Genomic DNA, 23570 nt, shown 5'->3' with positions numbered 1-23570 from the left:
GCGCCCGCGCTATATCCCCCGGCGCCCACGTCACTGCGGCACTCGGCCGCCTCCGCCCTCGGCCGCCCCTCCCGCGCCCGCCGCCCGCAGCTTCCGGGCAGCGAGGCGGCTCTGCCCACTCGGCCTCCACCCCGCGGCCCGCGAGCGCAGCGGCGGCGGCGGCGGGCGCTCCCTCCCCAGCGCCAGGGCCAGTGGGCCCTCCACCCCTGCGCGGCCCACTCCCCAGGTTCACTTCCCGCCGCCTCCTCGGGCCGCGGAGCGAACCAGCGGCGCCGCGCCTGGAGGGAGGGAGGGAGGGTGGGAGGGAGCGAGCGGGGCTGGCCCTTTTTTTTAAAGAGGGTGGGGGTGAGGGAGACTACTTGGTCGTTTGTTGTGGCTGTTAAATTTTAAACTGCCATGCACTCGGCTTCCAGTATGCTGGGAGCGGTGAAGATGGAAGGGCACGAGCCATCCGACTGGAGCAGCTACTATGCGGAGCCCGAGGTAGGCAGCGGCCCCGGCCGGCGGGCAACTGGGGCGGGGGCGGGGGGGTGCTCCTTCCCCAAACTCGGGACCGCTGCCCCGCTGCCCCCCCCCCGCCGCCGCCGCCCCCGACGCCCCGGGCACTCTTCTTGGCTTTCCTCGTTGGACTCAAATGGGTCTCGTTTTATACGACACACTGTTAGCCTTGAGATAATATTAACTTTGTGATCAAATATTGACTTGCGGTGCCTCCAAATCCTCTTCGTGGCCGAGCCGCACTCTCTCCTAACAGAGTTCTGTTTGGCAGCGCGCGGCTGGGGAGGGGTGGGGAGGTCGGCCGGCGAGGGGGTGGGGAGCTGAGCGGAGACAGTGGGTAGGAGCTGGAGGGCAAGGGGGAGACCCAGAAGCCAACACGCTGGAACGGAAAGAAAAAGTTTGGCTGCCAAGCCTAGCCGCGCGCCGGTCCGTTTGTGGGCTCCTCGCGGGCCCCAAGCGCCACCAGCGCCGCCTGGCCACTCCCCGGGGCCAGGCCGGGGAGAAGGGCCCCGGCCTGAAGGCCGGGCCACGGGGCGCCGGGGAGAGTCCCCGGCGGACCTGCGCGGTGTCCGGTGTCCCGTAGGTGACTCTCGGAGACTGGGGGCCTCTGAGTGGTTCTGGCCCCGGGAGGAGGCAGGTGCTGCCGGACTGGTTGCGCCCGAGGCCCCTCGTAGAGAACGCGGACCAGACGCGGCAGGGATCGGAAGCACCCCCCCAACCCTGTACAGAGCGTCCCCCCATTCCCCTCCACCACCCCGCCAAGGGGATGCCAGCGCGCTCCGAGGGAACGGACCAGGTGTCCGGGACACCTGCGCCAGGGAAGGGCTTCCCCGCGCTCTCCCCTTGGTCGGGGGTCGGCGCTAGCTCGCGAGCTGGCGGGCGGGCGGTGGCGACCCAGCTGGAGTTGCAGCGCTAACGTGTGCTCCCCCTCCCCGGCTCTATCCGCAGGGCTACTCCGCCGTGAGCAACATGAATGCCGGCCTGGGGATGAACGGCATGAACACTTACATGAGCATGTCGGCGGCCGCTATGGGCAGCGGCTCCGGCAACATGGGCGCCAGCTCCATGAACATGTCATCTTACGTGGGCGCTGGCATGAGCCCGTCCCTGGCGGGCATGTCTCCCGGCGCGGGCGCCATGGCTGGCATGGGTGGTTCGGCCGGGGCCGCCGGCGTGGCAGGCATGGGACCGCACCTGAGTCCGAGCTTGAGCCCCCTTGGGGGCCAAGGGGCAGGGGCCATGGGCGGCCTGGCTCCTTATGCCAACATGAACTCTATGAGCCCCATGTACGGACAGGCGGGTCTCAGCCGCGCGCGCGACCCCAAGACGTACCGGCGCAGCTACACGCACGCCAAGCCGCCCTACTCCTACATCTCGCTGATCACCATGGCCATCCAGCAAAGTCCCAACAAGATGCTGACGCTGAGCGAGATCTACCAGTGGATCATGGACCTCTTCCCCTTCTACCGGCAGAACCAGCAGCGCTGGCAGAACTCCATTCGCCACTCGCTCTCCTTCAACGACTGCTTCCTCAAAGTGCCGCGCTCGCCCGACAAACCCGGCAAGGGCTCCTTCTGGACCCTGCACCCCGACTCGGGGAACATGTTCGAGAACGGTTGCTACCTGCGCCGACAGAAGCGTTTCAAGTGCGAGAAACAGCTTGCTTTGAAGGAGGCAGCGGGCGTCCCCGGCGGGAGCAAGAAGACAGCCACCGGGGCCCAGGTCTCACAGGTTCAACTGGGGGAGGCAGCCGGGGCCGGCTCTGAGACTCAGGCGGGCACTGAGTCACCCAACTCCAACGCCTCCCCATGCCAGGAGCACAAGCGAGGGTCGTTGGGAGAGCTAAAGGGGACGCCGGCCTTGAGCCCCCCAGAGCCAGCGCCCTCGCCAGGGCAGCAGCAGCAGACCGCGGCCCACCTGCTAGGCCCGCCCCATCATCCGGGCCTGCCCCCGGAGGCCCACCTTAAGCCAGAACACCACTACGCCTTCAACCACCCCTTCTCCATCAATAACCTCATGTCATCGGAGCAACAACACCACCACAGCCACCACCACCACCAGCCACATAAAATGGACCTCAAGACCTATGAACAGGTGATGCACTACTCCGGCTACGGTTCTCCCATGCCCGGCAGCCTGGCCATGGGCCCGGTCACGAACAAAGCGGGCCTAGATGCCTCACCTCTGGCTGCAGACTCCTCCTACTACCAGGGTGTGTACTCCCGGCCTATTATGAACTCCTCCTAAGAAGGAGCGCTCTAGGCCAGGCCCGGCTGCCTGTGACAGTTTAGGGGCAAAGACAAGAAGAAAGAGGACATGGGATTGAGACTTTGGAGATGAGGTGGGGGCAAAAATTCATCACACTCTCCACCTCCAGGATAGCAGCCTCCCCTCTTTCTCTGTAGCTATTGCCTCCTAACAGATGAACCACATGGATACCTATCATATGGGGAAACTGAGAAAAAGTAAAACAAAGCAAAACAAAACACCCCCCCTCCAATTTCCACTAATGTGTAGACTCCTGTGTTTTTAAGCACCTGCAGGTTCATTTTGTTGTTGTTGTCGTTGTTATTGTTGTTGTTCATTGCTGTTATTGCAGGGAAGTCTTACTTTAAAAACAAAACAAAAAAATGTGTGTGTGACTTGGTGTTAAACCATGTAGTTTTAACGGAGACCCCCCAGAGTTGTACTATTGTTTAAAAAGAGGGGGGGAGGGATGTAAAAATCTGTGGTAAATGACCCAGAAAAAGACAAAAGGAAATTAATTTCCATTCTTGAAAGGGTGAAATCCAGGTCTGTCGTCTGGTTAATTTATGGTTTCTGTGTGCTTTATTTATGGCTAATAAATGTGTATTCTGGTTGTAGGACCAGAGAGTCACAAATCTATATTAAGTGTTATTGCCAGTTTTATTCATTGGACCTTTTCTTCAAGTTTATCCCAGTCATCCTTAGCCCACGTGATTGTTTTGGAGGAGAGAGTAAAGGCCTGGATGGTTGCAGGTTTTATTTTATGGGGGGGGGGCGACAGGGAGGGTGATGGTAGTACTCTTTTCCACAGAATTGGATTAGAAACCTTTTGAGGAGTACCAAAATTGAAATATTTTATAAGGAACACACATTGACCCATCTCCCGAGACTGCAGTTAACATTTCACTAGGCTTACTCTATCACATCTCACCCCATTTCACCCCTTTCATCAATCAAGTGACCTGATTTTTTTAAATGGATTTCCAAAGAGGTTGCAGACCTCAGTGTAGTTCTCTTGGAATCGTTTACCATGGACACCAATAATCAAAATATTGTTTAAAGTTCCCTTCAGTGTTCCAGTTTGAGGTAAACTTTACATATAAATAGAACACATAGATCCTGGTTGCAGCATCCCACGAGTTGATACAGATTTGTTTTTAAAGGCTGAAGAAAACCTCTCCACATATTTGCATTATCCTTCATATGGGAGTCAACACCATATGCTGGTGTTAAGGCCACAGAGTTTCCTTCCTTGGATATGGCTGGCTTGCACATTCGGTTGCCTACCCAGGCTCAGGATCCTTTTCAAGTTGAGCACACTACACGGGGTCTACAAAGTCTTGATGCAGCGGTTTGCCCCTTCACAGTTACCTCTGTACTCCTGTAGGGGCCACATGTACCCCTAGACCCCTCCCTACAGCCCACGACCGACCCTCAGCTTCCTCCTGCAGATTGTGGGGAGCAGAGGGGCTGCTGCTTGTGTCCTCTCCATCGCCTGTCTTGGAAAAACATTTCAGATAATGGCCCAAATCTCCTTTAAAAATAAGACCTATGTGAAGGTGGATGGAGGCAAGTGGGTTTTCCAGGGCCTGAGCTTTGCTCCACTCTCCCCTCCCCATACGCTTGTGCCTCTGCAAGGAGGCCTTTACCGCCCTGGAAGGAACGATTGGCAAACCTGGGCTGCAGATCAAAGGGATGAGTGGGTATTTTGTGGGTCTTAAAGAAAAATCCGAAAGGATAAAGACAAGGGGAAAAACATTCTTACACATCTAGCTGCTTCTCCCAGACCGCCTTGGCAGTCCTAAATCCGGGACCCCAGGCTCTTTGCCCAGGGAAGCCAGCTTGGGCTTTGCCCTGGCAATCTGCTGCCCTGCAAACTGGCCGGGTGAGGGCGAGAACCAGTTAGTGGCCCTCAGAGTTTTGTAGACTAGGGGTCCCTGCCATTCGCAACTGGCTTAAGATGGGGAAGACCGCAAATCTTGTACCTAGGACTTTTTGTTTCAGGTGGAAGTCCGGGTCCCTGTTTTCCTGTATTTGATCTTTGGGCTGCTCCACTTTCCGAACCTGGGGGGCTCCCTCTGCGCCACAGTTCTGGAGCGCGCCTCTCCCTAGCCCTCTTCCACCTTGCGGGAGTCTCTACTCTTCCAAACCCGGGCCTTCCCACGCGATTGAAGGGAGTTTGCGCCTCCTCCCCCCCACCCCCTACAAATCCCTTCTTAGCGTGCCACATTGTCCCGCAGAACACAAGGAAGAGAAATGGGGGAGGGGCGGGGAGGATTCCGGAGGCCGGGAACAGCAATCAGGGCCGTTTCTCCCCCTGGCGAGGACACACACGTCGTGAGTTCGGCCTGAAATGTGTTTCATTATCACATAAAAGGCTCCCGTGGTGAAGGAGCCCAGAGGCAAGGCCGGGGTCTGAGGGGGACAATGGGCATTGAAAGCGCTGCTCTAACCTGCAATGTTTAGGATCGCACGCCCATTGTGCTAGGGTCGTTTTAAACTACTTAGCGCACCCCCCTCAACTGATCCGGGCCGATAAGACAGTTCTGTCCGAATACATTAAAAGGATGTTGGGGATCGGGATGGTTACGGAGGGCTTTCCGGGAGTCCAGAGTCTTTCGCCACCAACACCCGCCTCCGCCCCTGCCCCCCGCCCACTGCCTCCAGCGTCCCACTACCCCCCCCTTCCCCACCTCCCCCCGGGTCCCTCTTCACCTCTCCCCTCCTCCCTTCCAGACTCCAAGCCCGCCGAGCCCCCAGCTTGCCCCTGCGCACTACCAGGCTCTCGGCCTGTGGGCAGCAGCCTTTCTTTGGCCCTCTCGAAGCTTCTTCCTTTGCTGGCGCCTTCTGCGCGCGCTGGTTTAAGCAACCGTGATCTGTGAACAAACAAAGTCAGTAAACAACCGAAAAAAACATTCTAGATCCGAATTCCAGGAGGGTAAACTTTCCATGCCACGTCACATTTCAGCAAATTTGCACAGATATTATATTGCCTCCCCCTCCTTTATTATTCTTTTTTTTTCTCCCCGGGATCCCATTGTACTTAACTGAATTTTATAACGCTGATCAATATCTTGGTAAAATATTCATTTTTAAACTAGCGGGGCCGCGAAATCTTTGCTTTGTGTGCTAAAGTCAACAGTCGCTCCGTTTGAGCTCAAATAAATGCAGGGATGGCTCGGCTAGGAGCAAGCAGTCAGCCGCCTCCCGCCGCGCGCTGGACGCTCGCCGCCGCCGCCGCCGCAGGCGCAGGTAGGAGCGCGCCCGCTCGGGTCCCGCGCCCGGCTCCGCGCGGCCCCGGCGCGCCTCCCGCCCCTGGCCAGGGTTGCTCCCCGCGCGGGCTCGCACGCCGGCCGGTTAGCTGGTGAGGGGGGCGTTTCCCACGCAAGCCCTGAGGAATCGAAAACTCGGTGGATTGCATTTGGAGAACTCTTGTCTAGAATCTAGCTGAAGGCGTAGGAGGCCGAGGGGGACGCGGGAGAGCACACTCAGACCGAGTCTGGGATCTGGGCACAGCTGGGGAGGCTTTGGGAGGATCCTCAAGGTTGAGGACCTTGCTACCGGAAGCCAAGACAGGACCCCCGTAGCCACTCGGGAATGGGGAGTCGCAAGGCCCCTGGTTCCTCAAGGACAGTGGCCAGGTGGACTCAGCCCCGGTGAGGGTACACAGGAAATGTTCTGCGTGGTTCCTGGTGTTCCATTAGAGGTCGAGGCACGCACCAGGTCCCGTCCCTCTCCAGGGGCACCTGTCAGGCCTGGCACTGTGCGGTGGGCACGGTGCGGTGGGCGCCGCGCGGGAGCTCCCCCAGCCCACTGACGGGAGGAAGCCGCTGGACCGATTGAACCTTCACTGTCGTCCAGGGCACCGCTGGTGGCCCTTGCGCACAAGAGCTTGGGGTTGTAGGCAAGTTCTGGATGTTTCTGGCTTAACTGGATGAATTGGACGGAGAGAGACAGAAACGGGTCAGCAGGCCATTGATAACCCATATTCCCCACAACTCGGTTGCCTAGTGTCCTGGGAATCCCTGTCTCACAGCTGGCTGGAGTCAAGGGCGCGCTGGCCTAGGCTGGACTTGGGGAAGTTGTGGATTGGAAGCACAGAACAGAACCAACCCGTTTATCTGGGAGGAGGCACAGTCAGAAATAGTGGGGCCCTAGAGCAGCGGACTGAAAAGGTTCTTCCCTGGGGTCTGCCCGTTGCACCCCAACACCCCCCCCCCATTGCAAGCTCTGAATTATTCGTGGGGCTTTTATTTTGCGTGCATGAAAGCACGGCGTGGTAATCTGCTGGTTTGATGATTCGGGATAGTTCAGCAGGCAGGGAGACGCGTTAGGCAGGAGCTACTGGAAACCTCTTAGTGACCACACCACAATCAAGAGATTTCGAACCTCAAAGGGCAGAAATTCGTTCTGGTCAGCAGCACCGGTGCTTAGTCGGTCCCTGCACGCTGGGAACTCAGGTCGCCCCGTCCCTCTTTCACTAGCCAGGTCCTGAGACCCGGCTTTGGTTGGCGTGGCTGGCGTTCGCTCCTGAGCAAGGTTTCCGGCTGGACCCTCTGTGAGGCTAATCGTTTTTAAATAATCAATGCCTCCCCATTCCGCTGGTAATGCGCTCTTCGAATCGTCAATTACTTGTCATTAGACGAGTGTGGCCCCACGGCCTTCTCACGGGCCTTTGATGGCGCCGGTCACCTATCCTAGCCCACTCCACGCCCGAATTCAAAGGTGTCCGGGCCTTTGAAAGCCCAGTGCAGAGTAGCGGAGTTTGAAAGAAAACCCTCCTTGAAGAGATATAATCTTCCAAATGGCCAGTTTAAACGGCTGATCTTTATCACCTGCCTTTAGCAGCTTTTATGAAGCGAAGTCACTTCTTCCAGGCTTTGGGGGCCTTTTAAAGTGGGGTGGGGAGACCGAGATGACCCAGAGGCAGAGGCAGAGCAGGAGAGAAAGCGAGAAAGCTAATGGGGCTTGGGGAGGCTTCCCTCCCTCGGCGCCCCCCCCCCCCGCCCCCAAGGTCTCTGGCTCCACCAAGGTTTTGCTTGGTGCCTGGAGATTCTGGGGCGCTCTTAGCGGGAGATGCTGAGGCAAGATCTTCAGGAATAAGGGACCTGCAAGGCCTGTGAGGGGTGGGAGGGGTCCAGATCTTTCTGCTTGCTGGATTTCACCAATAAAAAAGGAAGAAAGTCAACTTGTCTGGACTTCCCTAAGTATCAGTGCTGCTGACTAATACCCTCAGATTGGGGCACCCGAGTATTGCCACACACGCCTCACCCCTGCCCCCCACTCCCCACACATACACACTAGCCCAGAGCCCACGTTTGCAGTCCCCACTGATGTAAGTTTCAGTGGCAGAGTGCTCTGGCTAGGTCTGGGACAGCATGAATACCGCCCAGGACGCAGCACTGCGGCATCCTTGCCAGCCAGAGGTTGGCGACGTGGCAGTACAACTGGCAGGGGGTGGGTGGGAACGGGGTGTTTGAGAAAACCCCTAAAGGTCGTGACTACGCCGCATTACACCTTTTGCTGCTTGCTTTCCCCTGAGCAAGTTTTCATTGTACAGCGAACCCCGAACCCCGAGCTCTCTGGTTCTCAAGAGCCTTCCAGGCAGCGCTATTCAGGGTAGCTTTCACTGCAAAGATTTCTCATTTTATAACAGACTTCAGAGCTCGGATTGCTCTTCGTTTGCATAGCCCAAGGCTGCCTTTTCCTCTGAGAAGAGGAGAAAAGAAGGGATTGGGGAGGGGGGTGAAAGAGAAAAGAATGAGAAAGGGGGAAGAAAAAAATGGATTTACAAAAGGAGACAAGTCTGGGGAGCTGCCCCGGGTCAGGCTGCTCTTTTGGCTTCAGTCCCAGACATTCAACCTTTCCAGAGCATGGCACACTTGTTTGGGATTTTGTGAAAAAACAACAACAAAAAAAACCTAAAACAACCTGCCTCCCCCCCTTTTTTAATGTGCCAGATACAGCAGGCTGCTATAGGCACTTCCAGAGACAAGCAGACAAAACCAGCATGGCCCAGTTTCCCCAGCCCCCAGCAAGTCTTTCTCCTTTTTGCAAAACCCTCAGTGAGACCCTCAGCCTGGAACACCCCAGGGATTGCCTTAGAAGCCTAAACGAGGGAACATCTTCCCCATTCGGCTCACTGCTTTCCTGCTCACTCTCTTGTCCCTTTCTTCTCTAAAACAATCACGTGTATGTCCCCCAGCCCCCCTCCATCCTCCACTATTGTATCTGTTGGTGACCTAACACGTTCACACCAAAAGCCACACACAGAAAACCAACAACATGAGATGAGGGAGAGAGCAATTATGACTGAGGCTAACAAGCGGGGAACACCCAAGTTGAGGCCAGCTGTCTCCTGGGAGACTGATGGAGGCTGTTTAAAAGCTGTCATTCTGCTGGGTCCCTATTACCAGACTGGAGCTGATTCTGAATCTCACTTCCCCCTTAGCCTCTTAGCAGGAGAAGCTGTCCCCTTGCACCACACAGTACCACATTCAGAAGCATAAGGTTGCTTTACAGGGCAGTCACCAAAGTGAAGGCACAGTTTCTCCTTTTTACTGCAATCCTCAAGGCTAAAATAGGCTGGTCACATGTCGTTGCCACAGCTCTCCACCAATGAAACCCAAACCAACCCGACTGCTCTCCATTCGATTCAGACGCACAGTGACTCATAGTGACAGGGTCGAACTGCCCCTTTGGGTGACTCTGTAAGAACCTAGAAAGCCTCATCTTTCTCCGGAAGGCTCCGATTAAAAGGCACTGCATTACTTGCCTTTGCTCAGTCCTCTCGCTTTCCCTCTCTCCCTTTAATCTGGGATCGCTGAGAGAAGCAGCACAAATGAAGTCACATCCACTTGTGCTGCTTCTCTCAGAGATGTATCTAGCTCCACTAGGGCGCGTGCCCAGTGCCAGAGGCCTAGCCCTGTCTTTAATTGGAGACAGCAATATCCACAGAAGTGCCAGATACCAGGCTAGGAGTACTGCTTTTCATTTGACCTGAGCCTCCTGGAAGTAACCAGAGTGCTGTGGGGATTCTGAATGATAAGCATGTCTGTGTGAGGGAAAAGCACTTGTGTGTGACATACCTCAGAACTTCAGGAAGGTGTGTGTATGTTTCATTCTGCTTACTTAAAAGGGACTCCTTGGACCAGCTTCAATATTGTCTTCAGAGGTGGATTCATTTGCCACTATTTCATCATTTGAAGGAATAGAGGTTCAAGGATGAGCAGGAAGGCTTTGGGGTCAGGGTTGGTCCAATGAAGCAAATAAAAGTTGGAGGCATACATGTGGCCCTGGACTTGTTATTTCATTAGAAATATTGTCTCAACTCACCATTACTTTTTTAAAAAACAAAGCAGGCTTACTTATGTAATGGATAATATTGTTTAAGTTTTGCTCACTTAAACAATCATAATGATTCTAATAGAAAGGCATGGATTTTGAATGTATAATACTTAGGGAAACAAATATAATCTTGGGAGCTGTTTTAGGGAGAATGCTTAGAAGAAGCTGGAGCATGAGGCAAGCAGTTGGAAGACTGGGCAAGGAGATGATTTTATCAGTTTTTTTTGTTTTGTTTTTCAATTTTTTAATGGAAAAAATGGGATAAAATATTAGCTCGTAGGGAGCTCGGCGTGAGGGTCAGAGATATTTTGGTAAAGAAATCCAGATGGTACCATGTGCACTCACTGATATAAAAGATACAGTTCCCTCTATAAGCTTTATGCTTGCTCTATGTCATTTCTACTGTACCTGCAATTTTAATGTACACTATCTGCATTAAACTGAGATGCTGACAATTAGAAAGACATGCTATGCCTTGCTGGCTACGAATTATTTGCTCTGGATCCCCAGGCAAGTGAGTTTGTTGCTTGATAAGCTTGCTGCCCATCATTTCTGCCATCTCAGTGCTCCTCTTCTTGTCCTTAGACACACCCTCCCATCTCTTTTCTTTATTACAACTGTATTCGATCCCAACCAGATCACCATTGATCAGGTTCCTGATGTGTCAAACTGGGTTCCCTCTGTGCCAAGCACTAGGCAATGTGTCCTCATGAGCATCATCTCCTTGAAACCATCTCCCGTTAGATGGGCCCAGAGGCTGAGCAATGTTAAGGAATTTGATCCAGATGAGGAGTTAACATTTGACTCAAGTCTTGGGACTTTCAGCTTCCAAAGACTTCATGTAATTCTGGAGCCAGACCCAGAGTGATAGAAAAACTTACCTTTGCCGGAACTCCAAAATCGGAAAGAAAGATGCTGCTGTGGATGGAGAAGCCTAAGTTTTAGGGGGAAGGGGAAGCCTAAGTTTTAGGGGAGGCTGGAGAGCAACAGGAAGGACCCTGGAAAAGCAAGGTCCTAGTAGTACCTTAGGAGGACAGCGACCTTGTCACTATCCTAGTGTGGGGGCAGGGAGATTGAATAGATTATGTCTAGGGACCAGTGGGGTTTTTCTTTTCTTCTTGAGGGTAACACAGACAGTTCCCAGGAAACCTTGCTCCTCAGAATCATACCTGTGTCACACTCTCCCTCTTTTTTGTGCCTGAGGGAGGGAGGGAGTGTTGAGTAAGTTGAAGAATCGGCAGCTCAGTGATTCTGGCATCATGATTAGAGAGAAAATGCCAGGAGCAGAATCAGATGTCAAGGCAGACCTGGGTTCAAAACAATCTCCATAGTCAACGTTTGTCTTGATACAGCACCGGTTTTGGAGGGAGCAGGAGCCATGACTGTCCTAGAAGTCTGTTGCCTCTGACCTCTCACTGACCTGAACCTGGTGGTTTGACAAATACAGGTGACAGTCCTTTTACCCTGGTCTAGCTACTAGAAAACAAGGGCCCTTCCCCCAGCTTCCTCTCCTCCCTGCACATGTATACATATGCAGATTGGGTTCAAAACCTTATAATAAAAACAACAGCCCCCTCCCCCAACTCACTGCCATCACTGGATACCTACTCTGGTGAAGACTTACAAAACCTCATAGCCTCAGAAAAGTATTCTTTACCAGGATACTAGGCCAACAGATTGGCCAACATGCATCCTGTGGAGTGGGGAGGTGTGGGGGCAGGAGGCTACTGGAGGTGGAATACCCCTCACCCCCCATCCAAGTATGCTCCACATATGGGCCATGCATTGTGGGAGTGACTGAGCACCTGCCAGTGCTCCTCTTGGCACCTGGAGTGACTCACAGGTGCCAACCCTTCCTCCCCCCAAACAGTTGCAGGCTCAGACTGGATGCAGAGGCCCCTTTGTTTTCAACACACCAGAAGAGAAGTTGCTGAGGTGGCTCAGTGTTAGTGATGGGTGGCATCCTAGGGACTTAGAGCTCCTGTTTGGGGATTTCAGCGGGGAATCTAGATAAGGATGCGGAGGCACATTCTCATGTCTAGGACCATTAAGTCTTGAGAGGCTGTAAACAGAGCTTTAGATTAAACCATAGTAGCCCCATTCTAAATTGGCTAAATGGGGTGTCAGACCTGGTGTGGCACCAAGAATGACAGTTACCCTAACTTTGGTTGCATCCAGACCTTCTGAATGAAGATCCCTAAGGAAGGGGGCAATGCAACTTTGAGGAGTGACCTTAAACCATCCTGGGGTGTGTGTGGGGTGTGTGTGTGTGTGTGTGTGTGTGTGTGCTCTGTGGCAATTTTCCATTTTAATTACCACCCACCAACCAGTGAATTTGCTAATTAAAGGCCAATCTCTCTCAATTTCTTTGCTAAAAAGACATTTTGATTCACCCAGGCAGACAATTAAATCCCCCGCATGCCTCTCCCTTCTCAGAGCTCAGGAACAAGATGCTTCCAATCTCTCCCAGCATCTAGCAGGAGGAAAGAGCTGATCTCAGGTGCTAACCTGCAGTTATCAGAATGCCAGACTCATTTAGCGAGCTCAACTCTGGTACCCCCAGCAATCTCTGTGCTGATTGTGTGAAATGCTGTTTAGACGTTGCCCTTCCTCAGTAAACAGCCAAAAGTAACTGTGCTTTCTTCTTTCGCTTTACTAGTTCTCTCTCTCTCTCTCCCTCCCTTCCTTCCTCCCTCCCTCCCTCTTTCCTCAGGCTCTGGGCTCTTTTTAATCGTGAAGGGAATGTCAGACCACAGTCCTTCATAACACAATCTTAGCAGACCCAGCAGCTGAGTCTGTGAAGTGCTCTGCCATCTTCCAAGGGCTTGTCGCTCCCACAGGATGGACCATCCTAAATCTCTAAGTCTTCAGGGAGGGCTCCCGAGAAAGGGGGTGTTTCATTTGACCCCCTACCTTGCTGCTTCTGAGACCCACCCAGCTAACATGCTTGCCAGGAGCTTCCCTGGACAGTCCCCTCTTGTCTCCCTCCTCCCACCCCCAGCCCCAGTCCCTGACTCCAAGGTCTTCCTCCATAAGTCTGTGGCAGTTCAGACCGAGCTAGACAAAGCTGCTGATTCTAGAAAGCTGCTTCTGGAGAGGGCAGTCTTGGCCCTGGTATCAATTCTTTGGAGAGGAAGCACATTAAAATGGCAAGCGTATTCTCTTTCTATCAAGCTTTTAAGGTCGTTAACAAAATCTTCACTACCTCTTAAATTCCTAATAGTGAAAGCAATTTCTCTCATTGTCAATATATTGCAGTTATCTAAACAGAGTGCTGGTTAATAAGGAGGCCCTCTTCCTTATTGTCTCAGAAATACACCAAGCCATATGGCTGCATGTGTACACTCTGGTCTATTCCTGCAATATCGAAATACATACTTTGCAGTCATCTACGACATATAAAATAATAGTCCCAGTAGGAAAAAAATCATTTCAAAGAATTTCAGCAATTATCGAACAACACAAATGATGTTTTCCTGAAGGTATCATAGTTGTCCTGAAATGAGTGTGTACTCCATAAAGCAAAGCAGCATTCTCTTTCAAAATCCAGACTCTTCCTAATGAAATTTCTTTCTTAGTTACCTAAACACCTTGCACATGACAAATGATACTTTTATTCAAATTAGATGGCCTTAACTTAAAGTTGCCCATTATCAGGCGGCTTCAGTAAAAGCTTGGTGGGATGTCTCACACATCTAATATCTGGCTCTCTTTCTCAAGATGCCCCAAGCCTACTATCTATTGATTTTCTTGATCACACACCTTGTCAACCAGCTCTCCAATTTTAGAAAACAAAAGCAAACACAAAAACCCAAATTAAAAAAATTAAGGATTTAAAATAGAAATATCTTTCACAGCGTTGGTTCCACAGTAGTGGGCAGCAAATGTATCTATGTATTTAAAAAGAGAGAGATCTAGAAGCTAGGACTCTATTGTGTTCTATCAGGTGTGCTTGCACAAAACCACGGATGATTTGCCACCGATCTACGATTGTTCCTGTGTAGCATGCTTCTTTTTGAAGGGTATAAGGTGCATTTGAGTTTGGGCGTATTTATTATATACTGATTGATCTTGCATATTTGGTGAGGCTCAACTATTTCTTTGAATACCGAAATGTTTCATTTTTGAGAAAGTGGGTTTGGTGTGGCTCCTTAATGACTGGGTTATACCACATCTGAATTTCACTGCCATGAGCATTGATATTTTGCGATATATCTTATATCTCTAAAACCAATGATCCAATTTCAATAGCTATTTTCTTCTGTCCTTTAGGTTCGATAAAATAGCTCAAACATGTTATTTAAAACTACCTTTACAAAGGCGGCTTATTTTATAATCTTCCACATGAAATTCGCAAATAAATCTGTTCTGGAGAAAAAAAATTTAAAACATTCTGATTTGGGGGTTGTTGAAAAGTTTTACTGAAAGATAGAAACGTTGTGGGGCGAATAGAACTGATTGTGTGCCGAATGGAAACTTGTTTTCGTCTCTCCTGCCTTCTGCACTATTTGTGCAAGCTCCTGTCATTTGGGCTAGCTCAGTCGTTCAGATACTTTCTACAGCCGGCCACCTCTAGGGTCTCTTCAAAGCCGCGCAAAGGTTTGAGAAATAATTCCAAGAAACTTGCCGCTATGACTGAAACGCCCAGTGTAAATCTCCCAGGACACTTTAGCAGAGCGCCGTTCTGTTCTGTTTGGTGCAAAGGGCAGGATGGTAGTGGTGGTGGTGATGGGGGGGGAGGGGGTGACACAGGATCTAACGGTGTTTGCATATGTATCCAGCCATGAAATTGAATATTATCAAAGTTGAAAAATGCAAATCAAATTAAAACCAGAGAAAATTGCCTTTGGAATTAGAGCAGCGGGCAGCGCCCAAGTGTTTGCTTACACACCCGCATTTAGAAAATGAAAACCAGCCTGCGTTGCCCCCTCACTGTTTGGCCCGTCTCCCCACCTCTCTAAACAGGCACAGTTGTGCTTAGGAAAGGCTTAAACGACGATGGCGACGACGACAGCAATTCTGGCCCTGGACCGAAATCAACTTTGGAACATGCTTGCCTTCGCAAGTGTGTCTAAAATCGGGCCTGCTTTAGAATCCCAGAGAGAAGCCTTCTCCCTCCTTCCCAACCGCACGCCGCGGACTCGCCCGCGCTCCCCTGTAGCCCACCCAAAGGGTTTGTGGCGCCGCGCAGTTCTGCAGGCGCAGAAGCTTCGGGGCTCTGGACGCCCGAGGCTCCTGCACGGGGCTCGGGCTCCGGGGCGCCGGGCCGCTCCGGGAGCAAACCAACCGCAGCGAGCGGCGGGCCGAGCGCAGCGTAGGGCCCCGAGCCCGGAGCCCCGGCTGGAGCCCCGCGGAGTCGGACGGCGGGGGCGGCGCTCGCGGGCTCCGGAGCTCCGGGGCTCCGCGGACAGGGGTGCGGCGAGCGGGCAGACGCTGAGGATTGGCACGGGGTGGGCAGGGGTGGGGGTAGGGAGAGAAAAATAGAAAGCAAGAGTCATTCTGTTTGGGGTGTTGTGTGCCCCACCCTGCGAGATCTAGAACGCCCAGCAGGGACCCTAGGGTCCTCGCCGACCCGCGGGACGCTCCCACCCGGCCTCGGAGGGTGGTCGCTCTCCGCCCTTCCCTTCCCGATTTCCAATCCCAAAACCCGCGGGCGCCCGCATCGCCCGCGCAGTGGGGAGCCGCCGCCGAGCAGAGCGGGCGGGGCCCCCCGGCCCCCCGGCTCCCACGGCCCGCCGCAAGCCAGCGTCGCTGCGGGCCCGCACGCGCGGCTCACACGGGAGACCGGAGCCCTGCGCCAGCGACCCCCAGGTCGGGAGCGGGCCGGCAGCGAGGGGCGGTGGGGGGGCATTAGGTGAGATCGCGGGAGGGGGACGCCCACCCCAGGCTTAGCTGGGGCACTGGAGGGTCCTGGGCACCCCTGCAAAGCCGGGACTTAGTGACCTGGGAGAACCCCCCTCTTCTTGGGTGGCCGCTGAGGGTTTTTTTTAACCACCCGTCCCCCATCGGGGCATCCCCGAGTCCTAACCGTGGTCTCCGCCACGCCTAACACCCGTCTACGCGACCCCGCCCGGCCGGCCCTCCTTTCAGGTGCGGGATCCTGAGAGCAGCCTGGCAACTCCGCCCCCGCGTAGGGAAGTCAGTCCACGGCCGGCCTTGGTGGCATTCCTCCCTCCGCACCCCTCCCCACCCCTCCCCTCTTCCCGCTCCCCAGAGTTCTAGTGGAGTTGAGGGGCAACCTTGGTTCAAGAAACATAAACCACGCCGGGCAGGGGTTCAGTGAATTGGAAATAGCAACAACAAAACCTGTTGTGGAGAGATTCTAACTGACGGCGGAGGGGGCGGGGTGTGAGTGGGGGGGGCGCCCAGGGACCCTGTGTAGGGTTTACAGGAGCACCTAGCTTGCTCTCGCAGGGGGGGGGGGGGGCTGGTGACTTTGAACCATCCACGGTGATCGGTTTTTAATTTGCAAGCTGCTGCTCGAATTCCTTTCCAGGAATCCTTGGATCAAGGGCACACAGACCCATTTTCCCGGAATTTTTAATGGGATTCATCCTCCCCCCCTTCCCTCCCCCTCCCTCCACCTCTTGCCTCCAGAGACTGTAGGTTCTGGTCCTGTTTTGTAAATTCGGGAATGGAATCCAAGGTGAGTTGTGTGGGACAAGTTTATGTTTGTTGTTTCCAAAATCCAGCCAAGGGAACAGCATCCAATTAAAATGAAATATTTTTATTCGCCTCCCAGGTCATCGACGATTAGTCCCTGGGGATCCACAATTTTCCCAAGCCTGTTAACAGGTGACAATGAATGAGTGCCTCCGGTAATTTAATTTTCCTGCCACATTAAATAGAGCTACATTGTAAACCTTAGAGCTACTCTTACTGATAGGATCGCCTTGTTTTTCCATTTGCACCATAAAGACCCCCAAACGGGACACTGTATTGTGACCCCTACTCTTGAATTATTCAAGAACTTAATGACATTTTCCATTTTAAAAAGGAAACTAATTGCCATTCATGCAAAGCATGTGACCTTCTCTGGATGCCCAGCTTGAGAATGTAACCATCTGTGTAGTAATACAGTAGCTGTTGGAAACAGGTAAAAACAGTAAATATAAGTGTAAAAAATGTAAATTCCAAATGGGCACCAAAATCAAGCATATGATTTAATTCCACTACAAACGGTGGCATGTAATCCTACAAAGTCCTCTGTACGTAACCCAATACACGCATAGACTCCTAGACCAACTCGGGTCTGCTTTATTTTTAAATTAAATTAATTTATTTGACATGCCCACATGACCTTTTAGCCAAAGCAGGAACGTTTAAAATGTCGAGACTAGGTACCCCTTTACTAATGTGAAATTATTATATGTAATGTAAAACAAAATACCTAGTAATGTGCCCTCTCCGCTTCTGCTGCTAATGCAATCATTTTCTCCGTGGAAAAGAGAAGCCCCTTCCGGCCTTCCCGGACATAAATTGTACACACACACACACACACACACCCCACCCGCCCCCGTGTTTGCTGCTTGAATCAGTCTTGAGTTCCCAGGACCCTCAGCACTGACGTTCTTCACTATGAGAACTCTCTCTTCAAATGTCTTGAAAATAGGTACTTATTGCTTTCTAGGCAAAAAGACTATCCGTGGTGTCTTTCCTTTTGTCCTGATATTTCTTTCCTCAGCCTTCTCCTCCCCTCCTCATAAAGACGGGAAAGGAAGGCAATGGATTTTTATCGATGCTTTGAGCTCCTTCAGTTCACGGAGCAATCCACAGAGATGTGTTTGATGAGGCTTTCAAATGTTATCGGAGTGAAAACTCCACAACAGATTTTTCTAAACACTTAAAAATGGCGAGTGCAGTTGAGAAGTGGGCAGCCAAATATTTCCCTGTGCTGGGCTACAGATATTTCTTTTGAACTTTTAAGTGATGCTTGTGATGAAGAATGCTCATCTTCTTCGCAGAGAACAGACAGCACCTTTTAAAATTATGCGCTCAGTGGACATAGCCTGGATGAATTTATGAGCTCGATGTCCAAGCGCTCAGGGTTACCTCAATATCCACGTCTCTTACTTGTGGCATTTATGAAATGGGAAGCCAATTGGAAGGCCTAAATTATTTCCTATAACATTTTTTATTGTAAATGAAGTGGGAGGTCACCTGAATTGTTTTTAATCAATCTCTTTTTAAAAAAATGTCACACAACTAGCTTTTGCAGACTGAAGTCCCTTGCAATTAAAACTTTTTCACAAATGTCCATTTGCGGAACTTTATTAAATGCTCTTTTAAAGGAGATTTCCATAAGCTGGTATTAGTCAGAGCACTATGAAGAACAGCTGCTTTCTCAGTTCTTGAAAACATCGTTTCTTGGTATGTGTGCTCTTAGTTACAGCAACATAGCAAAATAAATTGAATAAGGAGGCTCACTCACTTTTGTCAAGCAAGGGTATGTAAAAATGTTCTCCCTTTAAGTGAGGCTGGAATCTGTATGGCATGAATGGTGATCCACCTTCCTGTGTGTTTCCTGTGGTAGAAACATGGAGTCAAATGCTAATTTTATTTCTCAAAGATGTATAACTTGGAAATTTTGCCACATTGATAAAATTTTAATGGCATTATTTAGACTCTAGAGCATAGGAGAAATCATGGGTCTCTTCCAGCATTTTTAATTTACAATTATAACCCAGTAATTTTTTACACCATGATACTGTGCTCGACTTTTAAAGGTAAATGATATTTAGGAAAGCAAAATGACGTTTATTTTTTTCTTTTCACATTAAAACTAACTCTCAATGTAGTATGATTTCAAAGACATTTAAAATAACTGAAAGTTCTATGACATCTTTAGGGGACAGCATAAGCGTAAAGTCATATTCAGTGTGACTCACTTTCTTCCGCACAATTCCTGTGTGGTCACTTTAACTAACAGTGACAACAGGAAGAGTTTTAAAGTCCTTGAATTTGGAGTGTATGGCTCCAAGGGGCGTGCTGGAGATTCTGGTTGTAGGCCTAGTTTCACTTAACTTTCAGATTTACTCTCCGCTGTCCCCACCCACGACCCCAATGGTGGCGAGCATTTCCGTTTGGCCTTCATTAAATACTAGACTAAATACCTCTCCCACAGGGTGGGGTGACATGGATGCTCTGTAGCTGTACCAAGTCTGGAGCAAAGGGACAAACCGGGCTCTGTGATTGCAGGGACCGCATTCCATCACACTTGGCACCTCTTGACATTACTGTTGGACATCAGGAAACCAAGAGTGTCCTGTGTTTTGGTTACTTTAAAAATCTGCAAAGGGTAGAACGAGGCAGTTAAGGAAAATTAGTTAGGGTATATGACACCAAGGCAGATATATTATCAGACCTACCTGCATTATTCACATATAATTTTTTTCTCAAAATTTCAGATTCTAATAGGTGTTGAGCAATCATAGTCTGATGATAGCTTGAGAGCCTGTGTCCATTATTTTAGCACCAGGCAAGCAGATCAATAATTTTTTAAACCTCTTTAAAATATTTTAATTGCTAATGCATGGCTTTTCGATATGCCAGAAACAATCTGTCAACAAACTCTCTGTCTTGTATTTATATGGTGATACTTACATAAGAAGCCCTAGTGGTAATGTGGACTAAGAATCAAGAGGCTGATCATAGAAGGAAGATTTTGCTACCATAAAGATTTAGTCTCAGAAACCCCAAAGAGCAGTTCTACTTTGTCCAGTAGAGTTGCTATGCTTATTGGAATCATTTTTTTTTGGGGGGGGTGGCTAAGGTGTGTGTATAGTTGGGGTTATAGATATATAGATACATATCTTTATAGGCATGTCCATGTACAAGGGTGGGTCAAATAGTTCATGAAAATTTCCATTTTTAATTTCTTTTTTCCATAAACTTTTGGAATCACTTTGTAGATCTATCTACACACACACACACATACATCTTTATTTCTATTTTTCTTGCCCTCAGAAATGACATCAAGATGCCTCAATTACGTTGTTAATAAAATTGAAATAATTTTCTCCCGCTTAGTATCTACTTTCTAAACTTGTGTTGCATCAATACTCTAGTTATGGAGGCTATTGCTCTGTCTAAAACGATGACTGTGGTATCAGTTAGCAGTGTCATTTCCCACCATGGTCCAGAGGATCCTCTGTGTCTCTTTCTTTGTCCTGGTGGGGGTGGTGGTGGTAGTGGTGGCACAAGGCTACTAGAGGCTGTCCTTTATGTTGGGTGATGTGGCTACTTCTCTAGGATACTGATCTACAGCCTGAATCTTGGACTAAGTAAACTTTAGCGAACATCTATCTTGAGTTCTCTGGATATGAGTGCTCCAGGAAGAAGAGGCATTATTTTTACGATGCGAACAGAGACTTTTCCAAACATGCCATCAGTGCACATTTCTGTCTGCAATGACCGCAGACTTGTGCCTGGCTGTATTCTTATCTTTTTCTCTAGTTTTGCTTATTCCAGCTTCCGGAAGAAAAAGAAGATGGAAAGAAGAAATTTCTTGTCCTAAGAGCCCCAAGGGACAGGAAGCACATGCATGTTTTCTTGTTAAACGGTGACCATCACAAGAGTTTCCCTAAAGGCTTGCTTTCTGACTCCTCCTGGATGCTCTCCTCTGATTAAAAAAATGGCCTTCCATGAATATCAAGCAAGGAACAAGACATCAACCCACCTTGTTCCTCGAGCAGTGGTGTTCCAAGGGCAGATGGGGATTATGAGTGAATGCAGAAGTCTCTGGGTAAGGGAAGAGAGCCTCATATGGAACTAAGGAGCCAACCCAAAAACTATGAGAATTAATTGGTCAACCCAAACATTTTAAAACTTAGAAGTGTTAATTTATGCTGTCATCATAACCACAATTGGGACAGTCCTGTTGTCCCAAGTCAACAATAACCTCCCCTGAAGTGAAAATTGATGACTGATAAATAAGAGAATAAGAGATATCCTTAGACAAAGACTGTGGTGATCATTAAAACAGTACCAGAAAAAGGGCAGGAACCCATAGTAAAAATGGCCCATTGCATCGCCTCCCGGGCTCATCTTTGCAGGCCTGGCTAACATAGAAGGAAGCCCTAAGTCATTGAAAGGACACAGATAAGCAGGTAGGGAGGGCACGCTTCCCCAAGAGCCCTGCATTCTGACAGAGCGCAGGGGTCTCTGGCACACTCACCCATTCCTGTGCCATCTGCCCTCAAAGGGGCACAAGTGAACTGAGGACACATTTCAGAAGGAGAGGAGTCAGTGGGGACCCATGTCCTGGCCAGCAGGAAGAGAGGTGAGACACAGGAGGGATGGGAATCGAACCGGCATAGAGCTCTCTCCCTTTTCCTGGCCAAGGCTGAGTGTCATTCTCAAACTGGGTTGTACAGGCATTTAAAATATAACATAATTCTTTAGTATGTTTTGTCTCCATGAGAGGCTTCTAAAGATCCTTGAAGTCCATAGTCTCTCTGTTAATAAGGGAAAACTATTTTTTGGTGATTGTGTTGGGGCTGGGGGCTGGGGGAGTGGGAGGGCAGGCTGTGGAGGAGGAGGCTTGGTTGGGAGAAACATTGACCCAGACTTTATTCTGGGTAAACCAGGGCCAAAGGCCTGATTCCTTCTGCAGGGTACTTATTAACCACGGCTCATTCCCTAGATCAATATTGCCAGCAAACGAGTCCGCACTCCAGATACACACGGCATAACCACGAGCTTTTTTCCCCTTGACACACCATTTATTTTATACATGCGCCTGCCAGAAGAGAAAGGGAAGGAGGAAGGATTGTGTCTTTTATCTGCAGGATATGCAAAGTGCGTTTATTTTCCGCTTTTATCTCTGGAATTGTATGTTGATCCCATACATATAGATTGATTTTGTCCAGGTAGATAATGAAAAGTCAAGTGGAAAATTACACAATGGCACTTACCATCCTAGTCTTATATTGGTATATAAATTGGTTTATTATTTCATTGTATTAAAGAGGCTTCCCACCTCCACATCCACCCCCAGGAAAACTTAAAAATACATCTCATCATTAGCCTCACTGGATGCTTTTTTGAGGGGGAGGTGGGAGTGGGTGGTGGGTGCAGAGGGAGGCAATCTTTGGCTAATTATATTGGCCAAATTCACTTTAAAATGGGACGCTGTCAGCTCCTTGCTGTCCCCACTTCCCTTCAGGGTGTGCTTTCTGTAGCTCTAGGGCTTTTCTGAGTCAGAACAAAGGTGATCTTTGTATACCTCCGATTACAGAGGTGGATTTTTTGGGGGTGGGTTGGGGGGCCCAGGTAATTGAAAAAGCTGTCCTGATGACTGAAAGAGACAGACACCTCTCCCAGCTTCACGAGGCAGGCGTGAGTGGGTGGCAGCAGGACAGATGAATACCGCCACCAAGGGAGGCGTGGAGCCCCAGTCCTGAAGGAAGCATTATTAATAAACATCTTCTGGACATGTGGCAGCCTGTGGAGCTTGCTCGAGCTTAAAGCAATTAATTCAGGACACTGACATAAACTCTCCAGGTCTTTGACAGCTTGGAGCTGAAATAAAAATGCTAGTTCTCCAGGGAAGAGGAGACGATGGCTGGCTCTTTTCTGGACTGTTTGCTTATAGGCCCAGAGAGCAACCTCCCTAGCAGAATGAAATGCAAGGGCACAAACAATGTACCAGGGAGAGAATAGGAGATGGGAATGAACAGTTTGAACTATTTGCTCAGCAGAAGGGCGGCCACAATGCTGGGCGCGGGTGTTCCCAGGCGCCCACCAGGCTTCTCTGCCACCTTTGTTGTCCCCAGTCTCCTCTGGCCAGATCAGAACGCTGCAGCTGAGGCCGCACTTATCGCCTCTCAAGGTGCCTTTGCTGGAACAGGAGAGTTTGCTCCTTTTATTTTACAAGGGGGGTGGGGACAAGCGAAGGGGAAAATGTAGGGGGTGGGGTGGGGGCAGGAGCAGCAAACTCTACCATTAACCACTTCTCATTTTCAGGTTTCCTTTCTTTTTCAAGTGAAAACTGCAATCAGATATCATCTTTAGGGGTGTTTTAGAGAGAAGGGCTCAGTGATTCGTACCGTTTGGCAAACTCAAGCCTCTTCAAGGGGCGGGCAGGGGATGGGAGCAGAAGGTGTAGAAAGCAGAGAAGAGGGCCTTGAGAGACGGAGTTCTCCATAGTCAGACTTGCTAGGTTGCTTATGGAAAGGATTATTTCTGAAATGGCAACTTAAAAACTGCACTCAATTACATTTCACTTCTGGAAAGAATGCTCGGTGGATCCTCCCTTTCGGATTGGTTTTGACCAGAAGCCTAAGGAATGGCAGTCGCTGGAGTCACAGAGTGAACTATCCAAGGGCTGTGACAAGGACCTTGGTAACAGTCATCCTTGACGGCTATAATCAGCACTGACGTCACTTAAAATATCATTACAATGTTCTTTCACACTCGCTTGTTAACAATCATAGCCGATTTTAAATATCCTCAGAGAAAGAGGATCTGATTTGTAG

At 50.3% G+C, this 23570-nt stretch overlaps 1 protein-coding gene across 1 annotated transcript; it reads left to right on the top strand.

Moving 5' to 3' along the window:
• The first annotated feature begins 396 nt into the window (after positions 1-396).
• On the top strand, positions 397-2745 carry FOXA2 (forkhead box A2). The gene is made up of 2 exons (XM_075527899.1): positions 397-483; positions 1447-2745. The coding sequence occupies exons 1-2, from the start codon at positions 397-399 to the stop codon at positions 2743-2745; spliced, it is 1386 nt and encodes a 461-aa protein (XP_075384014.1).
• Positions 2746-23570: the final 20825 nt, after the last annotated feature.

The sequence above is a fragment of the Tenrec ecaudatus genome, chromosome 12 (genome assembly GCF_050624435.1).
Source record: "Tenrec ecaudatus isolate mTenEca1 chromosome 12, mTenEca1.hap1, whole genome shotgun sequence".
In the NCBI taxonomy this organism is placed as follows: domain Eukaryota; kingdom Metazoa; phylum Chordata; class Mammalia; order Afrosoricida; family Tenrecidae; genus Tenrec; species Tenrec ecaudatus.
The sequence above is the reverse complement of the archived record's forward strand: the minus strand, read 5'-3'. Positions and strand labels throughout refer to the sequence as shown.